This window comes from Eucalyptus grandis, chromosome 7 (genome assembly GCF_016545825.1).
Source record: "Eucalyptus grandis isolate ANBG69807.140 chromosome 7, ASM1654582v1, whole genome shotgun sequence".
NCBI lineage: Eukaryota > Viridiplantae > Streptophyta > Magnoliopsida > Myrtales > Myrtaceae > Eucalyptus > Eucalyptus grandis.
This window is the reverse complement of record NC_052618.1, coordinates 20,207,783-20,222,736: the sequence shown is the minus strand read 5'-3', so window position 1 is coordinate 20,222,736 and position 14,954 is coordinate 20,207,783. Positions and strand designations below refer to the sequence as shown.

Genomic DNA, 14,954 nt, shown 5'->3' with positions numbered 1-14,954 from the left:
CTCAGCAGTTTGCTTTCTTATTTTGCATAAACAAGTAGCCATTAACTGTTGCTGCTGTACATTAGTCCAGCATTCGTCTTGGTGTCGTACCGGCTTCTATGGCAGCTCTAGAAAAGGCAGAGAGGGTCAGGGATGGATTCAAATCTTGGTGGACGGGGTTCTGGCCCCTGGAGTTGACCCGTCTCACCCAAGCGAAAAACCACGAGGATTATATTGCTTGAAATATTCGACAAAAGGAACTAAATTATTATAGGATGAGGAACCCTAATTCAAAGTCTTTCGATGCACAAGAAGGGTAATTGCCGTTGATAGTTCTCTTACCCTAGCCAAACCTGAAAAGCATTTAAAACGTGTCTGATATCTTTAGTGTATATCTTTTCTTAGCAAATCCAGCGTCCACTATGCGTGCCCAGAAACTCCTAATCAAGTACACAACTAGAATGAAAATGAAAAAATCATCACCCACTAATCCACACAACAAATCTAGATGCAATATCATAAAATGGAACACATTTCACAAACAAAAACATATAACCTTTTGCAACTCTATTCATCAATTAGAATACCTTTTTATAAAGGGTTTCTAAATTACTTCAAAATTCATTTCGTAAATTAGATTTGCAAAGCAATACATATAACCTTTTATAACAATTTTTTCAAATAATTCGTAGGTAACTAAAGAGTAGTAAATGTTCGATCCCCATTTGATACAACAAAAATGTTACTTCGTAATTCATAATATATAAAATCATTGTCACTTTCAAGTAATGAGTTTTACAAATTCAAAGAAAAAAAAGCACCGCTTACTTGGGAATAACAAAAAATAACCAATAAAAATTACTTAAGCCAATGAACTTACAATTCTATAAAATAAGTGAAAAACAATATCAAAATGTAAGCAATGACGAATTAACTAACTAAGCTTAATAGCTACAAAACAACTCTTACGCATGAACAAAATGCATGCCCAGAGTAGATTTTCATAATTGTCTACATACTTTGTGAAGCTCACTCGCGAAACTTCAAAAATTCGTTTCAACTGAAATGCAACTCCAAATCGATTTCCGTCAAAATACCACAGTTTCATAATGCCCAACCTATTATTTCCATATCATTCTACAGTTTAATAACTCTTAATCGTGGTTCAAAATTGATAACTCTGAATTTCTGACCTAACGCCTAAAATTATTCTGATTAGATGAACAAAGTGCATTAAACCTTGTGTACATGCCAAACCGTTCTCTTCTTTTCCTTTCCTATTCTTTGTCTTTCTTTATTTTCTTTTTTTCTTCTTTTTTCTTCTTTGTGCGTGCCCTATCTTTTGCCTAATGAGCGTCCACTTATCTTTCCTTCGGGTGACCAGTAAAAATTTCCTTTTTTTTTCCCGAGCGCCTGCCAATTTTGACTCGGTCAACGCTTACACTTGCAGTTTCGTTTGAGTGAACAAGGTGTTTGGCTTAAGCAAACCGACGCCAAGTTTCCGTTGGTTGTTCGTTGAATTGCCATTTTGATTAAGATCAACTGGAGCTAGTACATAATTTTGTTTTCTTAAGATCTAAGCCACATTTGTTTTTCAACTGTCGCGCAAGTTCATTTTCAATCGAACCCTACAAGAAGTTTCTTACGAGTCTATCAATTCAGTGGAATCTCTTGGCTTCTGATTGATCACAGCTTCAGCATTACATGAGAGGCAGAACTCAAGGGACTGATCGAATCAGAGTCACTCGCTTGATCTTATACTCCTAGATACCAAAAATATAACACTTAGCTGTAGAATAGTGTTCGAATCATGTACACCTTTGCCCCCAAAATTTTTCGAGATTTGTCAATGACGATCATACTCTTCATATTTCCAAAAGCACCTCCTAGACACCTAGGACTTCCATCACTCCCATCACTGTGAAATTCTGCCAGTTACTGTCAATGTTATCAACTAGATGAATGTAGTCAATAACAACAGTGATTCAGTAAGTATAACATAACAACATCCATGTCAGACTTCTCCTAATTCCTTTTCAGGGAATAATTTCAAAATGTCTGTTGGCCATCCTCAAACATTCTGTTTCTACTTGAACTTTCATCACTGAGATTGTGCATTGTAATTCTGCCCAATAGCTCATCAATAACTCAAATTTTCAGACTTTGGCAGCTGCAGAATAGAAGCTAGTCAAAGAATACCACAATGAATAGAATGAGCTAGTCAAAGAATACCGACAAGCCTGTAAATATACACAAGCAGTCTTCATCCTTTCATTAAGCATTCCATCAGGCAATTCCGAATCCTTCCACAACATTTCTTTCAATTTCCCGTCTTTTCAATCGAACGATCAGGGAATAACTTTTCAGGGCAATGCCTCCGTACCGAACTCCATCATCCAACTCACTCTGGGTAAGACATTGTACCAATGCAAATCTGCAGTTGGCCGAGCAATATATCATCAACCCATACACCTGTGGGACAGTTCAACAGGGAATGTGGCAGATTTTGTCACCCATTTTACTTTCGCTATGGATTCCAATTTAAACTTAAACCATGCTGACGGATTGGTATTCTTTCTCGCTCCTAATGGATCACAGATCCCTGAACACTCAGAAGGATGCTTTCTAGGCCTCACTGCGAGTCTAAACTCTACCAACTCTAGTACTGCATTTGTTGCAGTAGAGTTTGATCCTTTTCATGACAATGTAACAAATACTTGGGATCCGCCATGTGAACATGTTGGTATCGATGTAAACAGCCTGGCTTCTGTCAGTGAAAGTTGTGTCTCGTGGATGAATTACAACATACTCCATGGTCAAGAGCTCCATGCTCAGGTCACATACGATTCTAGAGCAATGAACTTGAGTGTTGTTTTTGGAGACGATGCTGAAAATTCTACCAGCCTTCACTATCAGCCACTCAACCTGACAGAGTACTTGCCGGAATGGGTAGTTTTTGGTTTTTCGGCAACAACAGGGCAGGCGTTTGAGGCTCATTCCATTTTCTCATGGGAATTCAACTCTAGTCTACGAATCCTTGACCCTGTAAATGTTTGGAATAATACCGGCAACACACCTGTTGGTGGCATGACACGAGGGAAAAAGAGTGAGTCCTGGGTGAGGGGGCCTATCTTAGGCTTAAGCTCTTTGGTGTTTCTTATCCTTGTTGCAGGATTTGGCTGGTATGGTTATAGGCTGAAGAGAAATAGAAACGATCAAAGTGGAGAAGAAGAAAACGTGCCCAGGATGGATGAAGAATTTGAACAGTCGAAGGGACCCAAGAAGTACTCCTACAAGGTCTTGGCTATTGCGACTGACAACTTTGCCAATACCCGGTTGCTCGGGAAAGGAGGTTTTGGGGGTGTGTATGAAGGCCACCTCGTTGATGTAGATTCCCATGTCGCCATTAAAAAGATCACTCCAAATTCCAAACAAGGTGTAAAGGAGTACGTTACTGAAGTGAAGACGATTAGACATCTCACGCATAAAAGTTTAGTGGAGCTCGTTGGCTGGTGCCATGAGAGAAACAACTTCCTCCTTGTGTATGAGTTCATGTCTAACGGTAGCTTAGACTCTCATTTATTTGAAGATAAAGCACCGCTGACATGGGAAAAGAGGTATAATATTGCTCAAGGTGTCGCCTTTGGGCTGAAATACTTGCATGAGGATTTGAAAGTCTAGCAATATCCTACTTGATGCACATTTTGAAGCTAAATTGGGCGATTTTGGCCTAGCTCGGATAGTTGACCATGCCAAAGGCTCACAAACAACTCTAGTGGCAGGGACCATGGGATATTTGGCCCCTGAATGTATATATATGGGCAAGGCAAGTAAGGAATCTGATGTCTATAGTTTTGGAGACGTCCTCTTAGAAATTGCGTGTGGAAGAAAAGCTATTGAACATAAAGCATCAGAAGACCAAGTCCAACTTGTGGAGTGGGTCTGGGAACTCTATGGAACTGGAAAGCTATTAGATGCGGCAGATCCAAAGTTAGGAGAAAATTTCAATGCAAGACAAATGGAGTGCTTGATGATGGTAGGCCTCTGGTGCATTCATCCGGACCCTAAGGAACGTCCCAATAAGCTTTTGAACTTTGATGCTTCACCACCCATTCTCCCACCAAAATGCCCATCCCGACATATGTCGTGTCTCCATCTTCGATGCCCGAATTGTCGCACGTGTCGTCCACAGCGTTCAGAAGCAGTGAACCATAAAGCGTTTACAGTAACGAACTCTCCACGTGTACCGGCTCTTCCAAGAAATCTTGCAGTTCATCTTCTTCTGCATTGCTTTCGAACACAGAGGAAGTTCGCTGTTTTTATGGGTTCTGTATTACGACTTTTGTGTCCTAAGATTCGTAAGTATTACACTTATACAAGCGGACCTTTAATTACGAGTTTCTATTAGCTCTTCACTTTTGGAATTTCATATTACGTGTTAGAATTTGATGGTAGTATTTGGTATGAATTCTGATGTGAAAGTGTGTGTGTATTTGTTAATGGGACAAAACGGCAGGCGGTGAAAAGGAAACAAATATTGCTCTATTGAGAAAGGATTACAAGGCTGATGGGTTTAGTTTTTTTTTTTTTCCTTTTTTTTTTTGGTTGGTCTCTCTTGTGTACAAGACTGAACTGTCTTGCCTAATTATAGACTCAATCCACCGATTTATACAAGCAATTTATCTCCACATCTCTCAGAGATATATTTCTTGTTTTCAACCCTGGACATAAAATTCTACCCCCTATTGAACTAGGGACTCGTAGATGTTAACCTCGGAGGAGTCCAGGATTTTACAGAAAAATCGATCAGAACTTCAACATGACGGAATTATAGGAAAGATACAGAGCATGATCTGTTTCAGTGGCTATTAGTCATCTCAATCCAGGATTTTGTAATTTCGTGGCTTGCAAAATTATGCAGTCATGACAAAAATCGTATTGTTCTTCCTCCTACTCTTTACTTCTTTCTTTCGTACTCTCTATCTACATTCATAACCATCAAATTTACTCATATTTACACGAGAAGTTTTAGGAAGGAAAACCAGTTCCAAGTCTACCTGGGAATTGATGGATTCGAAAATTTATTTATTTATTTATTTTAGGATTCGAAATTCTGACATGTAGTTCATACTTAAACCACTTGAATTCTCCTGGTTGGCAACTAGAATGTATCCTAAATGATTCTCGCAGAGCTGCATATAAATTTACTTACTCAATTCAGTAAAAAAAGGTCATCTAGACATGGACAATTACATTCATGATAAAATTACTTCAAAGTGGTCTGGTTCTAATAACTCTTTTACTGAATAAGACCAAATAAAAACAAATCACAAACTTAATCTTCTTTTCAGTCATAGAGCACAAACTTAATGAAGAAAAAAAAATCTAGAAGAGTTTCTATTCACTCCTAAAATTTGTTAATCATACTGTCTTGCCTGACTTAAAACTAATAGAAATCCAAATATTAAAAATGAGAGACTTATTCTATAACAACTTGATCCGACGAGGGCAGGCCCACAAGGTGCAGCTTTGACTCTAAGTTGGTGTGGGGGCATGTGACATCCTGAATTTGACCCCGATTCAGATATATGAAATGGTTGTTTCATCGACGCACCTATAGTCATTTTACTCTCAGCTAGCGGCTCACGAGTTAACTAATCTATTAGATGAAGCCGTTAAGGGATATAAACATGACAGACTAAAGAATTCGATTGGAAACCGGCCGCTCGACCATAATAATCGGCAAGGGTCAATACGACACCGTTATGATCGATTAGCGAATAGATATAAGTCGATTTGACGGAAGTACGTAGTTGAATTGCGGGTGATTCCGCACAACTGCGATAATTGTGTCAAACAATGATAACCTGATTTTCTATTAATATTATACTCAAGACACGTGATTGAAACCTCGCGATTTCATGACAACGAAGAGTTGTATATGAGTCGGAGATATACAAACGTTGATTGAAAATTATTGACCGCGGGTCAAATGCGCTAAAATTCCTAAAAATTACTTGATAGGTTAGATCGTACTAAAATTGTGTTCAATCGATTTTAACCATGAAATTGAATTTGGTTTTGGGAATTGGACGTTTGAGTGTGTCACGATTCATTTATAAGATGTCATCTCATCTTTCGGAAAAATTTTGTCGAGTCCGAAAATTTTGCGAAAAATTGATTTTTCAGACAAAATGGAAAATAAAGAGGAAATTCGGATCAAGAGGAAAATGGCTTATTTGCTGCCCAAAAAGGAATTAGTTGGGAGAAATTAGAAGAAATTTGTGATTGGTTGGGCCAAAGACTTTAGGGGTTTGTGATGATGATGTAGATATTTTACCTAGGCTTCTCGCTTGGCTTGACTTTTCTCTCTCTCTTTCCTCCCTCTTTCGCATGCGTGCCCATTCCCTTTTTCTTTCACGTTTTCATCCTTCTCTCCCTCCACTCTCTCCATCTCATCTTCATCTCACGTTTCTCCTTCACCCCTCCACATCACCACCCCTTACCCCACCATATAACACCAGCACATTTCTTCATGAAATAATCTCTCAATCTCACAAAGGTATTGCACACAAATTATTACCACAAGAATATAGTTGGCTTCAACACACTTGGATATCTTCAAGGTGTAGTTCACAAGAAGAAGCTCCTCTTTGGAACTCTCCACAAAGAACGTCCCCTTCTTATATATAGGCAAGAATTAAATCCAAAATAGAAAATGAAATCTACTTGAATTAGGAAACTTTCATTTTCAAGCTCAAACTCAAGACATAAATTAACTGGTTTCCTCTTAAACGTAAGATGAGATGTTTGTTAGTGCATATCGCCTTTGGGGCTAGGTTCATTGCTAACATTTAGTCACCATAACATGTGCTTCCAAAGGGTCTATTTGGATTTGCCTTCACTTTATACATTATGTTTAATCTTGTTTAATATAAGTATGGAGACTCACGCTTTTAGACTTTTGTTAAATCTAAAACTTTCGAATGTTGACATATAGATTCATTTACAATTTTCCATAATTTTTTTTTGAAATTAAGATAATGTTTTAAATCTTAAAAAGAAAAATTGTTTTTATTGAAGTCCAAATAGATGCACTATGTTGTGTGAGAGGCCTATTAATAGGTCTTGATGTGTCAGTAAAGACGTAAATGTTAGCCATTCTATTTCAGAAATTAATTTTTAGCTAGAAATAGATTTTTTTTTTCCTTGAATGAGTTTGTAAGTAAAAATACGCATTTCATAATAACACAAAATTTTTGCTCATGGAATAGAAATTTGTGTGATAACAACACAAAATTTCTCCTTTCTAGCGACGGACAGCAACCGACGACTAGCGGACAGCAAATGGCGATTGGCAAATGGCGGATGGCAGCAAGCAATAGGCACCGGTAGCATTGAGCAGTGGGTAGCAGCAGTATACAACAAATGATGGACAGCGGTGAGTGGACAACTGCACGTAGTGAGGGCGAGCAATGAGAAAAAAAAATTATTTCTCATTTTTATTCAAAAATAGAGAAATATAAAAATTTTACTTCTTGTTTCTATTCCAATTCTATTTCTAAACTAAAAATTTGTTCTTGATATACAAAAATGAAATTGCATTACCAAACTGATTTCTATTCTAAACCTATTCTCGAAAATAGAAAAATAGGTCTGACTAGAAATAGAATGGTTATTATGCCTATTTTAAGAGTAGAACAAACTAAGGCAAAAGCCATTTTCCCTTATGATATTTTGAAAATTACAAAATAAATCAAAGGCTACTAACATGTTTAATGGTTGAGTAACAAATTATGCAGATGATAGAATGTGTAAATAATATTACCAAGGTTTATATTTGGAAGAACCAAAAGATAGACTCTATACTAAAGCTGAACTTATTCAAAATGTGTCCAAACCTTAAGGCTAAATATGTTCATAAGCAAAATATGTTTAAATTTACATCCAGATTGTAAAGTCTACTTCAGACGAAAGACACTCAAACTCTACTTCAGACAGAAGACACTCAAACTTTACTTCTGATAGAACACACTTAGAGTTTACATACAAAATAAGACACAAGTCCAGAACGTGACAAGGTCCAAAACGAGACACATGTTCAGAATAAGACAACTTGACAAAACGTAATACAAGCCCTAACATATAACGGCTAGTGATCAGGTTCGGATTCTATATCAATATAGATTTGATTGACTCAATTTAGTTGATTGACAATTGGATATTGAAAATAAGAACTTTTTAAATGGAGAAGCTCTATTTATGGAAACCAATATTCTATTTATATAGGCGATCAGAATCAACTTGGGATTTTGCTTTTGTCACTCAACGGCTACTAAATTTTCTTGATACAGATCTGTCCAACGAGTAGATTGGAAGACGATCCTCTAGATATTGTCCAACGGCTAGTTTGGAAGTTGAGTAGTATTTAAGGAGACCAAGGACCAAAGAGCAAGTAAGACACGGAATGTAGAATCTATAATTCCAAATTCTAAGCAACTTTGATCATATACTTGTCTTTCATGAGCTTAAATATTTATGATCGTGAAAAAAATATCAAAATAATGACTTAGTGAGATAATACGATCTACCACTAAGTGTTTGCACTCAAAGTTGTAATCTCTTGTTGATCACATAGTAAAATCCAGCCAGAAGGCTGTTATCGTGGGAGAGTGGACGTAAACTTGATCTAAACCGAACCACTATAAATTTCGTGTGCAATCTTCTCTTCTCTTAACTCATATTATTTAAGTCTATTGCATATTTACATGTTATTCCAGAAGCTTATTTCATCGCATAATAGATTCTGAACATTTACCAGAAGTCTGGTGGCTTTTTATCAGACTCTGATTCTTATTCATATTTTGCTCATAACTTATTTTATTCCATATTTATTTGTCAAGACTTCATTTAAACAACTATTCACCCCCTCTAGGTGTTCATACTAGCTTCATTGCTTCCCACGCCTCAAACTTGACAAATCACTTTCCATTAAACTATTCCCTCTACTTGTCCTAGACTTCAGCTGACTTCTCTTTTTATACAAAACAATTACAAGCTACTTGGTTCCTACTATTGCGGAATATGGACAAGCGAATCGGATAAAATAGTCAGAATGAAGGAAAGGAAATCGGACACCGAATTTACGTGGTTCGGTCCGAATTCCGGAACCTACGTCCGCGAGGAGAGCAGTATGGAATTCCACTATAGAAATAAGCAATACACTGGATATTACAATCACTCAAGCACTCAAACATACTCTTAGTGTTTCACAACCCCAAATTACACCTAAATAATTCACACAGTGTTTAGCCCACCATAATTCCTAGTAAAAACTCACTCAAGGAACTAAACAAATTCTGCTCACAAGAATTTAACTGGCTAAAACACTCGGGTATAATTTACAACGAGAAATCCCCTCACCCAAGAGAACTCTCTGCACTCTTCTACAGTCTCAAAGCTCTTCTCGGCCACCGAAACTTGGCGCCTCGCTCGGCCACCAAGGGAACTTGGCGCATCTTCTCCGTTGGACGTCTCTCTTTTGTAATACAAAAGAGAGTCTCCATCATTTAACATGCTGAAAGTCTTCTTTAGAGAAAAAAATAGACAAAACAAGCCTACCATCTTTACCAAAAAAAAAAAACCAAGCCCACCATAATCCACGGGCGTCCATGCATGTGCATGCATTAAAGGAGAGAGGAAAAATGGACGTGTGAACCTTTCTTTTCTCTTCTTTTTCTTTCTCTCTCAAAGTCAACAATGACGGCTTCAAAAGTCCAACCTGCAGAGATGAGTAGAAGAGCCACAAATTAGCCTCTTCAAGCTTGCAGCTCATAGATGAAATCCGCATGCAATCTTCACGCTTGCAGCTCATAGATGAAATCCGCATGCAATCTTCTTCTGACAATTTCGGCTTATCAATTCACATGTGCTACTTTGACTTGCATGTGGTCGAGTTACATATTCTCATTAGTCCGGTTTCATCCAACGAACTCAAACTCGAGACATATTTTCAACACCTACAAAGGTCAAATAATTCCCATAGCATGAATCTTTTGACTTGGACTCTGGCTGTAATTTTTCACGCCTTAATTTACGCAAACAATCTGTCTTCCTACAAAATCTTAGGGAGAAGACAAACATTCTCTTCTTGTTCCTGGCTTTGCAGCTCTACCTCAACCCTCATACGGCAATTCAGGTTCCCCCTCTCTCTCTGTACGCGAATGTAGTGTTCTTGGTATTTTTGCTTTGTTAGTCCATATTTAGAAAAGCATTGTGTATCATTTAAGCGATAACAAGTAGCCATTAACAGTTTTATTGTTGTTTCCTTTTGTTGGCATAAATAAGTAGCCATTAGCAGTTGCTGCCATTCATTACTGCGGCATTCGTCTTGGTATCATACACCATGTTTTACGACGGCACTAGAAAAAGGCGGGGACAGTCGGGGACAGGTTCAAATCTCGGTAGATGGGATTCTGGACTTGTGGAGTTTCCCCTTCTTACCAAGCGGAAAGAAAGAAAGTAGAAGAGGATTATGTTGCTAGAAACATTCGACAGAAAGGATAAAACAATTATAGGTTGAGGAAGCCTAACTCGGAGTTCATCGAAATTTTTTTGGGACATATAGTTTCAACTGGCCCGATGAGACAGAAAGCAGGTGTTAGTCGCTGGTAAGTTTCTCGCGGATGAGTCTATCCAAGAGGGAATCGACTTTATACCATGATTCGGGTCGATACGTTCTTTGCCAAGTCACTGTGGAGTTGGACCTCAGGACATGTAGTCTCCATCCTAACTTGGTAGCCAGACTCTTAATGGACTTACTATTGACATGTCTCTTTCTTCTTTAACTGTGGGGTATTATTCAGCAAGAATTTTGTATCTTCCTGCATTTGCTTGAAAGGAGGTTGCACAAGAGAAGGATAAACAGACTTATTAACAAACAATAGCGGAAATAGAGTTGTTTACAAATGCTAGCGTGAGGAAGACATGCTCATATGTTGCCAAATCGGATTTTAGATAGCATAATCTCTGGCTAGGGAGGGAGTATTTTAAGGTGCATGGACCATGTAGATCAAGCACATCCTGACCGTTGATCGTGAGTACGCCATAATGAGATCCACATAAGTAATGATTCGGATGATACTGATCCCCATGATCTATAAACCACAGAGTAACTTATTGGCAAATGCTTGCCAAATGCGGTAGCTTTATATTTGTTCCTCGGCCATATAAACCTCATCTATTATTTAAGAAATCAAGTCAACGCACTGGTTTATCACGTGTCAGTTACGTAATGAACAAGGATTGACATGTACTCATATCCAAGCGCTGTATGTGGATGTATCAGTACTGACATTGGTGATATGTTGCGCAATCACCCTATCCCTAATTTAGCTACTCTAAGCTAGTCTGAGTCCGTTATGAAGTCCCCATAATTCAGCTCCCACACCAGAAGCGTTAAATTAATTTAGTCTCAAATCATCCTTCTTGAGGACTTTTCACTAGAAACGATATAAGTTGCGACTGTTAAGGCTACTAGTCGCATGGATTAAGAAATTGTTTAGTTGATAGAGTCAAGGCTGTTTGTGTGATGTGGAAGAGGTACTTGGGTTTTCAAAGAAACTAATGTGCATTTCTAGATTTCAAAAAGGCACAACAGGCCAGTTTTAGCGACATTTTTGGCATGAAGCACACCGACACCAAGTTTTCAAAGGTTGTTAGATGAATTGCCATTTTGATTAAGATGAAGCAGAGCTAGTACAAAATTTTGCTTTCTTAGAGTCTAAGCCACATTTGTTTTTCAATTGTTGTGACATGTTCATTTTCAATTGATCTCCACAATAAGTTTCTCACAAGTCTAACAGTTCAGTAGAATTGCTCAGCTTCTAAGGGATCAGAGCTACTGCATTACATGAGAGGCAGAACACAAGTGACCAAATGAGTTGGAGTCACTTGCTTGATATGATACTTTAAGAAACCAAAGCATAACGCTTTGCCATGGAATAGTGTACGATTCACGTACATCTTCGCCCCCAAAATTTTTCTAGATTTTGCAGTGATGATCATCCTCTTCATAAATTCCTAATGCACCTCCTATACACCTAGGATTTCCATCCCTCCCTTAACTCTCAAATTCTCTATCTGCTGCTTTTATGTTATCAATTAGGTGAACGTGTTTGATAACAACAGTTTTTATTTTTTATTTATTTTTCCTGGGGTTGGAATAACAACAATTATATAGTAGTATAACATCCATGCAATACTTCTTCCAATTCCTTTTCAAAGCGTGAAATGATTTGAAATGTCTGCTGGCCATCCTCCAACATTTTGTTTCTACTAGAGCTTTCATCACTGAGATTGTGCATTTAACTTTTGTATTTCTGTTTAAATGTTAATAAATGGCTCAAATTTTCAGACTTTGGCCACTGTCAGTGCTGTTCCCACTGAGCATAAGCTATTGAAAGAACGCAAACAAGCCTTTGAATCTTCAGAAAAATGATGGCTCACAGCTCAGTGAGAATGCGTCCGATGAAAGAGGCTCTAGCACAAATGGTCTTCATCCTTTCATTAAGCATTCCATATGGCAATTCCGAATCCTTCAACAACATTTCTTTCAATTTCCCGTCTTTTCAATTGAACGATCAGAGAATAGATTTTCAGGGCAATGCCACCGTACTGAACTTCATCATCCAACTGACTCTGGGTGCGCCAATGGAGAGCCCAACATGCGTAGTTGGCCGAGCAATATACAATCAACCCATGCACCTGTGGGATAGTTCAACAGGGAATGTGGCAGATTTTGTCACCCATTTTACTTTCGCTATTGATTCCCATATGAACTTCTCCCATGCTGATGGATTGGTTTTCTTTCTCGCTCCCAATGGATCGCAGATTTCTGCACACTCAGAAGGACGCTTTCTAGGCCTCTCTGCGAATCTAAGCTCTACCAACTCTAGTACTGCATTTGTTGCAGTAGAGTTTGATACTTTCTATGACCATTCGACAAATACATGGGATCCGCTATGTGACCATGTTGGTATCAATGTAAACAGCGTGGCTTCTGTCAGTAAAACTTGTGTCTCATGGATGGATTACAACATACGCCACGGTCAAGAACTCCATGCTCAGGTCACATACGATTCTAGAGCAATGAACTTGAGCGTTATTTTTGGAGATGACGCTGAAAATTCTGTCAGCCTTTACTATCAGCCACTCAACCTCACAGAGTACTTGCCGGAATGGGTAGTTTTTGGTTTCTCGGCAACGACAGGGCAGTTGTTTGAGGCTCATTCTATTTTCTCATGGGAATTCAACTCTAGTCTACGAATCCTTGACACTGTAAATGGTACGACCAATACCGTCAACACACCTGATGGTGGCATGACACGAGGGAAAAAGAGTGAGTCCTGGGTGAGGGGGGCTATCTTAGGCTTAAGCTCTTTTGTGTTTCTTATCCTTGTTGCAGGATTTGGCTGGTATGGTTATAGGCTGAAGAGAAATAGAACTGATCAAAGTGGAGAAGAAGAAAACGTGCCCAGGATGGATGAAGAATTTGAACAGTCGAAGGGACCCAAGAAGTACTCCTACAAGGTATTGGCTATTGCGACTGACAACTTTGCCAATGCCCGGTTGCTCGGGAAAGGAGGTTTTGGGGGTGTGTATGAAGGCCACCTCGTTGATGTAGATTCCCATGTCGCCATTAAAAAGATCACTCCAAATTCCAAACAAGGTGTGAAGGAGTACGCCACTGAAGTGAAGACGATTAGACATCTCAGGCATAAAAATTTAGTGGAGCTCGTTGGCTGGTGTCATGAGAGAAACAACTTCCTCCTTGTGTACGAGTTCATGTCTAACGGTAGCTTAGACTCTCATTTATTTGAAGATAAAGCACCGTTGACATGGGAAAAGAGGTATAATATTGCTCAAGGTGTCGCCTTTGGACTGAAATACTTGCATGAGGATTTGAAACAATGCGTCATGCACCGGGATATAAAGTCTAGCAATATCCTACTCGATGCACATTTTGAGGCTAAATTGGGCGATTTTGGCCTGGCTCGGATAGTTGACCATGCCAAAGGCTCACAAACAACTCTAGTGGCAGGGACCATGGGATATTTGGCCCCTGAATGTATATATATGAGTAAGGCAAGTAAGGAATCCGATATCTATAGTTTTGGAGTTGTCCTCTTAGAAATTGCGTGTGGAAGAAAGGCTATTGAACAGAGAGCATCAGAAGACCAAGTCCGACTTGTGGAGTGGGTCTGGGAGCTCTATGGAACTGGAAAGCTATTAGATGTGGCAGATCCTAAGTTAGGAGAAAATTTCAATGCAAGACAAATGGAGTGCTCGATGATTGTAGGCCTCTGGTGCATTCATCCGGACCCTAACGAACGGCCTCCCATAAGCAAAGCAATAAGCTTTTTGAACTTTGATGCTTCACCACCCATTCTCCCACCAAAAATGCCCATCCCGACATATGTCGTGTCTCCATCTTCGATGCCCGAATTGTCGCACGTGTCGTCCGCAGCGTTCAGAAGCAGTGAACCATAAAGCGTTTACAGTAACGAACTCTCCACGTGTACCGGCTCTTCCAAAAAATCTTGCAGTTCATCTTCTTCTGCATTGCTTTCGAACACAGAGGAAGTTCGCTGTTTTTATGGGTTCTGTATTGCGACTTTTGTGTCCTAAGATTCGTAAGTATTACACTTATACAAGCGGACCTTTAATTACGAGTTTCTATTAGCTCTTCACTTTTGGAATTTCATATTACGTGTTAGAATTTGATGGTAGTATTTGGTATGAATTCTGATGTGAAAGTGTGTGTGTATTTGTTAATGGTACAAAACGGCAAGCGATGAAAAGGAAACAAATATTGCTTTATTGAGAAAGGATTACAAGGCTGATGGGTTTAGTTTTTTTTTTTTTTTTTTTTTCGGTTGGTCTCTCTTGTGTACACGACTGAACTGTCTTGCCTA

The 14,954-nt window shown here is 38.8% G+C and overlaps 1 protein-coding gene and 1 pseudogene across 1 annotated transcript; both read left to right on the top strand.

The window, feature by feature from the left end:
- Positions 1-2,508: 2,508 nt before the first annotated feature.
- On the top strand, positions 2,509-4,194 carry LOC104455174 (annotated as a pseudogene).
- An 8,496-nt stretch (positions 4,195-12,690) lies between these two features.
- Positions 12,691-14,529, top strand: LOC104455173 (L-type lectin-domain containing receptor kinase IX.1). Its single transcript, XM_010070006.3, has one exon. It carries the CDS (start codon positions 12,691-12,693, stop codon positions 14,527-14,529), a length of 1,839 nt encoding a protein of 612 aa, XP_010068308.3.
- Positions 14,530-14,954: the final 425 nt, after the last annotated feature.

What these genes read in the sequence shown, in the direction of transcription:
- LOC104455173 (XM_010070006.3), top strand. Translation starts at nt 12,691, where the DNA reads ATGGAGAGCCCAACATGCGTAGTTGGCCGAGCAATATACAATCAACCC.